At 36.7% G+C, this 8,728-nt stretch overlaps 1 protein-coding gene across 1 annotated transcript in view; it reads left to right on the top strand.

Moving 5' to 3' along the window:
• The window catches only part of LOC103398220 (transient receptor potential cation channel subfamily M member 3), a 41,322-nt gene extending 32,898 nt beyond the window's left edge, over positions 1-8,424 (top strand). The window contains exons 8-12 of the mRNA XM_025053368.1: positions 1,807-1,907; positions 2,050-2,184; positions 2,347-2,397; positions 6,423-6,563; positions 8,188-8,424. Coding sequence (XP_024909136.1) covers positions 1,807-1,907; positions 2,050-2,184; positions 2,347-2,397; positions 6,423-6,563; positions 8,188-8,337 — 578 coding nt within the window. The 3' untranslated portion in view covers positions 8,338-8,424. The remainder of the gene's footprint in view (positions 1-1,806; positions 1,908-2,049; positions 2,185-2,346; positions 2,398-6,422; positions 6,564-8,187) is intronic.
• Positions 8,425-8,728: the final 304 nt, after the last annotated feature.

Here is an 8,728-nt window from a genome sequence, read left to right as displayed (position 1 = left end):
TCTTTAACCTGAACCAGAGTTTTGTAAATATGAATAGTGTTTGTTTTATTAGGACCAGGCAGTGTTCCACATAAGAGACCAGTGATCCTGATGTTTGATTTTAAAGTTGGTAAAGGGGTAAAAGCAAAAACAAAATATCACTTTTGCAGGTGAATCAAGAAACATTCATGTGGGACCGCTTTGCCATTCACAGCATGTGATTAAATATCACAGTAATTGTTCCTCAGAGGAACACTTCGTTCTGCAGAGAATGAGGAATAAAATAAAATGGAGTGTTTACAGGGAAGAAAAGTGTGTTTTTGCATAATTTAAGAGCAGCTTTTCAAAAGTTCAATCTCTTCATCACATGCATCAAACCATGATCTTTAATTTGTATCTTTCCTTGTGTACATGTGTGAATGAGCAAATGACTGGATTTGAATCACAAAAAGGGGGCAAATGGGTTAAAAAGGAGAGAATTTAAGGAAAAAGACAGAGGAGAGATAAGTGAGGAGCAAAAAAAATATTTCACGGTAAACGGAACAAGGGTCATTTAACATGCAAGTCTCATTCTGCAGTTGAGTGACTGGCTTTTAGTGTTAAATGAAATCAGTCACATCCTGCCTGAAAGCGTTTTCGAAAATGTTTTTAAAAAAATAAAAGGACAGGATGGAAAAACACTGCAGTGGAGCTGGTAAATAATATAAAAGTAGTGAAGAGCTTTTTCCTGTGAGAGATTAGAGAACAGGTGGTTCACAAAGGGAAACAGCGGCCCAAAAGGTGCAGTGAAACAGAGAGGAGTTTAGATTAAATGACAGTGTGCTGTCAGAGGAAGTCAATATTTCTGATTGAACGTCCATGAAGTCCTCTGGCTGCAGTTCAACCTCCCAGAGTGAAGCCACAGGCCTTCAATAATGACACCAACCTTCCTTTTAATGCACACTCACTGTATCTACTCTGACGTGTTTGATTAGCAGAACTTCCTCTGAAATCACTCCATTAATCCATGTTTATGCTGACCAGACAGACAAGAGGGAGGTGCTGGTCCAGTGAGGTTGTGGGAGGTGTTGTTGTACTGTTACATTATGGTTGTGTTTAAATGAGAAGAGAGTGGAATATTAAAGCTGCAAGAGGTTCAGAAGGTAAAAGTTGATGAGAAAAATGAAATACTTCCAGTCCAGGGGAAACGAAATAGGTGAGAAGGATGGAGAGCAATGTCTGAGGTTATTTGTAAGAGAGTGTGAAAATTGCAAGGGAAGATTTTAAATACAGCAGTGAGACCTGCTGTTATGTAGGGCAGGTGACACCAACTATATTTGTCATAGGGCCAGAATTATTGTGGACGGACAAATTGAGGACTACCTACTTTTTTAAATAAAATAAAAATCAGATTATTTCTCTAAAATGTATTTTTAGATGTTTAGTTGGGAATCCTGTCACAACCGGATTGGACTGTTCGACATGCAGGATTCAGCCAAAGGACACCAGTTGAAGTAGAGTTTAGAGACTAGCAAATTCCGAGGCTGAGATGAATGTGGCAGAAATGAAGATGCTGAGGTTTACACCCCAGAGGAACCACATATTTAATGGTGCCCCCTGTGGCAGCCTTTGTGGGTTGCAAAGACTCGACGAATACCGAACTTTTCTTTTCTTTTCTACTCTACGGTCTTCATACTTTTTCTTTACTTCTTTCATTTTTTTTCCCTTGCCACGTCTCTATCTTTATCACGTCTTTATCTACGGTTTTATGGTTTCACAAAATGTGTTTTCTTTTTTTTTTTAAGTAGCTCTTTTTTTTAACCTGTTCCTCTCCACACTTCCTCTCAGGTGCCAACGCTTCTGCTCCTGATCAGTTGAGTTTAGCTCTGGCCTGGAACAGAGTGGACATCGCTCGAAGTCAGATCTTCATCTATGGACAGCAGTGGCCTGTGAGAACTGCTTTCCTGTTTTAAAACAAAAAATGACACATTGCATAAGAAGTACTTCTACTATATTTTATTCATAATAAATATTTTAAGAATAAAAATTATTCAATATATATTTTATTAAGCTACCTGCTCTGTATTCTAGGTTGGTTCATTGGAACAGGCAATGTTGGACGCCCTGGTTCTGGACAGAGTGGACTTTGTGAAGCTTCTGATAGAAAATGGAGTTAGCATGCATCGTTTCCTCACGTTGTCCAGACTGGAGGAGCTTTACAACACGGTATTAAGAGCTGCACTGCAAAAACATCTGTTTGAGGAACGGAGCATTTCATTTTCTGAGCACAAATTTATGTGGCTCCATTTAGTTTCTCTTTGATAGAAATCAGCCACTGATGATTAACATTTCCTTCCATATGCTGTGTTTGTTCTGTCGTTCCAACAGAGACACGGACCATCCAACACACTCTACCACCTCGTCAGAGATGTAAAAAAGGTAAGATCATTACTGTCATTCCTTCATCTCTCTACCAGAATGTTGGCTTAAATGTGTATATTAAAGAAACATGTGACTACATAGAGTTTCAGTTGCTTTTTGCAGTGTGTGGTCCTCATGTTGTTCCTCTGATCGTTTTTTTGTTTACATTTTGGTAGCAACACTAGTTTGCTATTAAGTGCAAATAGAGGCTAGCTTTTCCCTTGCAGCTGGAGTAGCGGGCTGCGGCATCTGTTATAGAGCTATGCACGACTCTCATCTCTCCCATAACTACTCACCAATCTGTTTCTCTTTCAATCACATACATCACCACAGGTGGGAACAAAGCATAATATTTATATGACGTTTTTGACTCCATAAAACTTCATGGCTAGAAAATTAGGGTCAAAGAATAAATAGCCCATTTTCAGAAAAGTAGGATGCAACGTTTGGACAAAGACAGGTTTACAGCTGGGTCACATTCTGTGTATCTTCAAGATACATTGAATATGGATCTGTACTGCAGGCAGGCCAGTGGAGCACACAGCAGCAGACTGTGTTCAGTCAATGAAAGCTCATATTCTGAAGCAGTTTCCATCCTTGGTCTTTAAACATAGTTTTTTAATATCATACTCTAACTGTAAATACTGACAGGTTGAAAATACTTGTTTTCAAAGTTGATAATGACAAACCACCTGCCTGCAATATCCCTAATTTCCAAACCTGTTATCTTAATGAATATCCCAGACTGGGGTTGGTAAAAATGTCTTTAGTGTGTTACATTTATCAATTACTTTATGTATTTATTTTTTTCAAACAACAGAGTTGTCAATAAAATCTATTAAGTTATTAGAAAGCTATGTCTTTTAATTTTCACAGATTCTCTGCCTTTCATATGTTTCCTTACTATTCTAGACATGGGTTTATAAGAAATGACACACACACGTGTGGCCTCTGTGGTGCTGATATCCAGATGCTTCTAGAACCAGAAAATGTGTTTATTTCATGTTAAGTTGCTTAAAAAAATCATCGCACATCGTTCATCATGTATTTATATTTGCTGCACTCTTCAGTATATTGGTGGTTGTGGTCTATTAACATTCACAACGTGTCTCCACATCAATTAACAGTGATCCCACTGTTGGGAAATGATGGAGAGGTCAGCAACACCGCTGTTAAAACTAAAGGCTGTTCATTAATAAAATTGCTACTGATGAGAGTAAGGCCTTAATCCAACTCATTTAAATGACTAGGGAGGCCGAGTGCATTGTAATCAGAACTTCACTTAACTTATCTCTTTCTTAAAACACCTGCCTGACCTGAGACTGGTGCAGATTAGAGATACATATACAACCTTGCTGCGTCACAAACACAGCAGACACTAGTGCATGGCTGTAGTTTGTCATCCTCCTATGGCAGAGCTGTGTGTAAACTGTCACACTGTAAAGTGTCATAGCGTAGCTTAATCTTTGTGTGGTTGTTGTATTAAAGTATAAGTATGTTTTCTCTTGTTCCCTGCTTACGGTCAGGATGCTCTGGCAGTGACAGACAGTCTGTCTTTTGACTCAGGTGCCGGTGTTGGTTCTAATAACAGCTGTGAGTGTGGATGAAGGTTGCTCGCAGGGTTTAATCTGCTGCCTTCATTAGACTGTGTGAAAGCTGAGACTGAAAACACAGCCTGCAGGTGCCAACACAGAAATTAAATTTATGGCACAATGAGTGTATGATGCTGTTGTGGTGGCTAAAGGTTTAAAGTGATACCGTATGAGGGTTGAGCGTAGTCAAGAAGGAAAACAAGTGATTTGTATGCAGTCTGTCAGGTGACACGTTTAAAGTACATTGTAAGCTTGAGAGGCCATTAGATTAGATTGGATTGGTTGGATAGGATTGGACATGACTGGACTGGACTGGACTGGATTAAATTGGATTGGATTAGTAAAGACCAAACTAAATTAGATCAGACTAAATCATATTACCTTGGATTCAACTGAATAGGATTGGATTAGGTTATTTAGGTTACAATTATGTTATTTTTCAAAAGATACCAAAAGAAATACACTTTATAAACCAGTGTTTTTTGAGAACCATTCAGGATCAGTATAGATGAGGCTGAACACTGACATATTTAATGTAACCTCTGATGAAATTTGTTTAATCTACCTGGTGACAGCCATTTAAAGGGGTCATTATTAACCCCTAAGTGTTGTAGTGGAGAGACCATTTGAAAGACTACAAAGAAAAATTTCTCAGAATTCTCCGCACTGTATACAGAACTGTGTCTGTAGAAGACATGTTGTTTTTAATTTGTTTTATTTCTATGTAATGTTCTGTATATATTTCCAAAATATATTTTATGTAGTTAGAGATGTCCCTCAAAAGGAATGGGCATTACAATTATCAAGACCAACTTTACTTGTCCCAGATAAAACATATATATATGTACACATAATAACCATGTGTTTCCAAAACAAATCTAATTTCTGTACTGCTGTGCAAAGTAGTCACTGTGGAGGGATAAGATGACATTCAGTAATTTTTGAAGATTCATGGATTTTTGAAAGGACAAAACTAAATAATGTAAAGAAGCTGTAGGATTTCAACACAGGGAAACTGCAGTGGCTTCTTTGATGTCTCGTTGTCACAGCAACAGCTTTGAGCTATGGAACCAAAGACATTAGTAAAAATATGAAGCGAGCAGCTACAGGACAAACAGTTCATTTTGAAAATTGAGTTGAAATACTTCCAAGTCAAAAGGGTAGAAACAAGACAAAAATGCAGGATTGTTTGTGAGAAAATGCAGGTGTCTGACCCTGTAAGTATGACACTAACTTTTACAATATTTTATACAGTTGTTAGATGTTATTCATAAGTTAAGGAACAGGATCTTATCAATCCATTGTTTATGTTGCTGTAGCCATACATAAAGGCAGGAAAGGTGTTTTCCAGAAAAAAACATTTTATAGACTCAGGATTCAGATTTTTTGCCACGAGAATTAAGAACGGAGGTTTCAGTCGTAGAGGAAATTTTCCTTAGAGATAAAGTCAGGCTAAAGAGTGTCAGACTCTTTGGTGTGATTTCACAAGATTGTAGAAATATATGTAACCCTTTGTACACACTGTTTGTCCTTGCAATGATTTTCATCTTGTCCCAGAATATGAGTATTAATGAATATGAGGAAAAGTTGGCACAAGTCATGCAGTACAGGAACATGCACACGCACACAGACACACACACAGACACAAAGACATATTGGATCTAGGTGACCCGGGGGTTCACCTAGACCCACAAGGGTTAAAATGAAGTAGACGAGAGGTAAGTCAGTTGAAAGCAACACTGATGGTCAGGATAATATCTGATGATGAGGATATCAGAAGGAATACGGAGTTGATGTGGTTACCGTCTTCCCAGGAATGACTTTTCATTCCATTAAAGACTCTCCCTCTAGCAGTAATAGCTGCCTGTCCCTGTCTCTACATGCTGTTGCCTCTCTCCTTTATGCTAATGACTCATTAGTGCCTTCACTCTCTTTTCCCGTCTTCAAGACGGCCTCTATCCTTACTGAGTAGATCTCATTACGTCTCAGTGAAAATATAACGCATCTTACATGCATTTTTTATTGTCCTTGGCCAATATGTTCTCTCAGTTGATCCCACCTCATCAGATTTTTTTAAATCCGAAAGTTTTAAGGTATGATAACAAAGAAGTGACTCAAAAAGTCAGATTTGTTGAAAAAATAAATCAAAGAAGCTGGAAGAGAGAGTTTGCTTTTTTCAGTGTGTCTCGTTTTCCTTTGCTTTTGCTTATCGTGCGGTTTTCTCACTGACACTGTGTGTTTTTTCCAAGCGAGAATATCCAGGGTTCAGTTGGATCTACTTCAAGGTGAATCCGATGATCACGTTTTTTTTTTTCATAGCCAAAAAAAGTTTGACATGGATTTTATAGTTTGAATATGTCTGATTGTTCAGATGATTCCCTCATTTTCTTTTTACCTTCATATGTTTCACAGCTCTTGTTGTTTTCTGTAAACATTGTCTGGTTTTTCCAGGGAAACCTGCCTCCTGACTATCGCATTAGTCTCATCGACATTGGATTGGTCATTGAATACCTCATGGGCGGGGCATATCGATGTAACTACACCAGGAAAAGATTTAGAACTTTGTATCATAATCTGTTTGGGCCTAAAAGGGTAAGTGAATGATTCTTAGCTGTTTTTGTGATGTCATATAATTTTTTGTGCAATGATCATATTGTCAATATGATGGATAAAGAATTAGAACAGAATAATTTCCGTTCTGTGGTTTTTAGCTTTTGCCGTTGTGTCACTTCTAACAATCAGAGGTCAAACATGAGAGTTTTACTTTTAATCTTTTTAAACTGCCCAAATGATGTTGTTACTAAATATGAGACATTATAAAACAAAAAAAGGGTTAACGTTAAGGTGAACGAACATACACATCCTGATGTTATATCTACTCTATCAAGTCAAATTCATTAGGCTGATCTTTCCTCTTTCTTTTCCTCCCACCCTTTACTTGCTTTTGGCATCAATTTTTATCAGAGTTATTGTCACTTTTTGTTTCTATTTTCCACTAGGGCGACATCAATTCTAAAAACACATTACGTTTCTTAAGGCCGGTACTCAAGCTGTTATCTTGATTCTCTTTTCATTGTTGTAAAATGGACAATTTAAATCACACGGTTTTTAAATATTCACCTCTAACTCAAATTACAGAAATATCAAGATGTATACAGTAGATAGTGTTGTTCACAGAAATATTTAATTGTTTTCCCATTTTCATTATCTAAGTTATAGTTGTTTACATTAATAAAAATATTATTAGGGCTTCAATGGTCAATTATATAGTGTAATGCATTATATCTGTGTTTTTAAACTTTGGGGTCGCAACCCCATGTTTCAAATGGGATCACCTGAAATGTTTATTAATTGATAAAGAAAAAAATTACTATTAAACATATTTTTTGAAGTATTATTTTTTTCAAATGTACATTTGCACTCTTTTTGAAACAAAGCATAGCAAACATGATCAGAAATTTATTCTGGAAGGAAAAAATATTTCCCTGGGGTGGCCAGAAATGTGTGATGCAAAAATTAGGTCACACGCCAAGAAAGGTTGGGTACCACTGTATTATATTATATCTTAGCTTGAACACAGAGTTCAGGGCACAAACTACTGTAGACATCTTCTTTCTGCCTCCACATCCAACATTATATTTGTGCACAGTGCTGCACAATTGATGTTTAATGTTTGAGATGATGTGTGTTAGTTTCATGTGCATTTTTATCTGAGTGAACGTCTACCAGGGTTGCAATATTTAAGTGGGATAAAAGATAATAAAGTGAAACTGGCAGGAAACTGAACAGATACAAAATAATACAAGAATATATTCTGTGATTCTCTACACATTTTCTGTGTGCATGATGCACACACACTACTCAAACGATAATCAAGACACGTGAGAAAGATGCCGATATCAAACATCCCAATAGGAGACCAGGGCTATTTTTAACAACACAGTTGACGGCTCATGAATGCGTAACATGTCTTGTTATACAGACACATGGTAATGTGTAAAGAGCACATTTGCATTAGGCTTGATGTGTGCACGTGTTTCACGATATGCTAAACACATGGATTTGTACAATTTTAAATTAGTTTTTTTTTTTTTACACCACCTCATGTGAGTTTTCTGAAACAATAATTTATTTGTTTTTATGTAGGTTGGTCTTGGCTCTTTCACACTTCCATACAGTCTTATGCTGTTTGTTCATGTTTTTGTTGCGTTCCCAGCCCAAAGCTCTGAAACTCCTGGGGATGGAGGTGAGTGCTGATCTCGTCTCATCTTGTTTTTTTTGTTTGGTTGGTTTGTTTTTCACTCTTTTTTTTCTCACTCATCTCAGTCTTTTCAAGTCTTTTCCCTCCTCCTATTCCCCATGTTGAGAAGTCGGTCAGCAGACTTTTTTTATGTATTAAGTATTTCAAAATATTTTTATGTAGTTTGCAACATGGCAGTTTTTGTTTAGGGAGTTTATGATAATAAAAAAATTATAATACAAAATATAAAAAATATCCATCATTCACTTCTGTTTGGCAATTACTCTAGTTTTAAGAAATGCCTTTTACTAGTTTGTAATTATTTTATTTTAGATTAATCACAGTGTAGCTGTAATCATGATTAATCATGTTGTAACTAAAACCTTTTTCTGTGGTTTATTTTTGGAACAGAAAACCAGATAATAAATAAACTAAATGATGGAATGATTAATATGAAAAAAAGGCAAGAGGAATTGTGGGATATATAGTACACATCATTCTCCAAAACAAACTTGGA

Source organism: Cynoglossus semilaevis, chromosome Z (assembly GCF_000523025.1).
Source record: "Cynoglossus semilaevis isolate Cse_v1.0 chromosome Z, Cse_v1.0, whole genome shotgun sequence".
Lineage (NCBI taxonomy): Eukaryota > Metazoa > Chordata > Actinopteri > Pleuronectiformes > Cynoglossidae > Cynoglossus > Cynoglossus semilaevis.
This window is presented reverse-complemented; position numbering and strand designations above follow the sequence as displayed.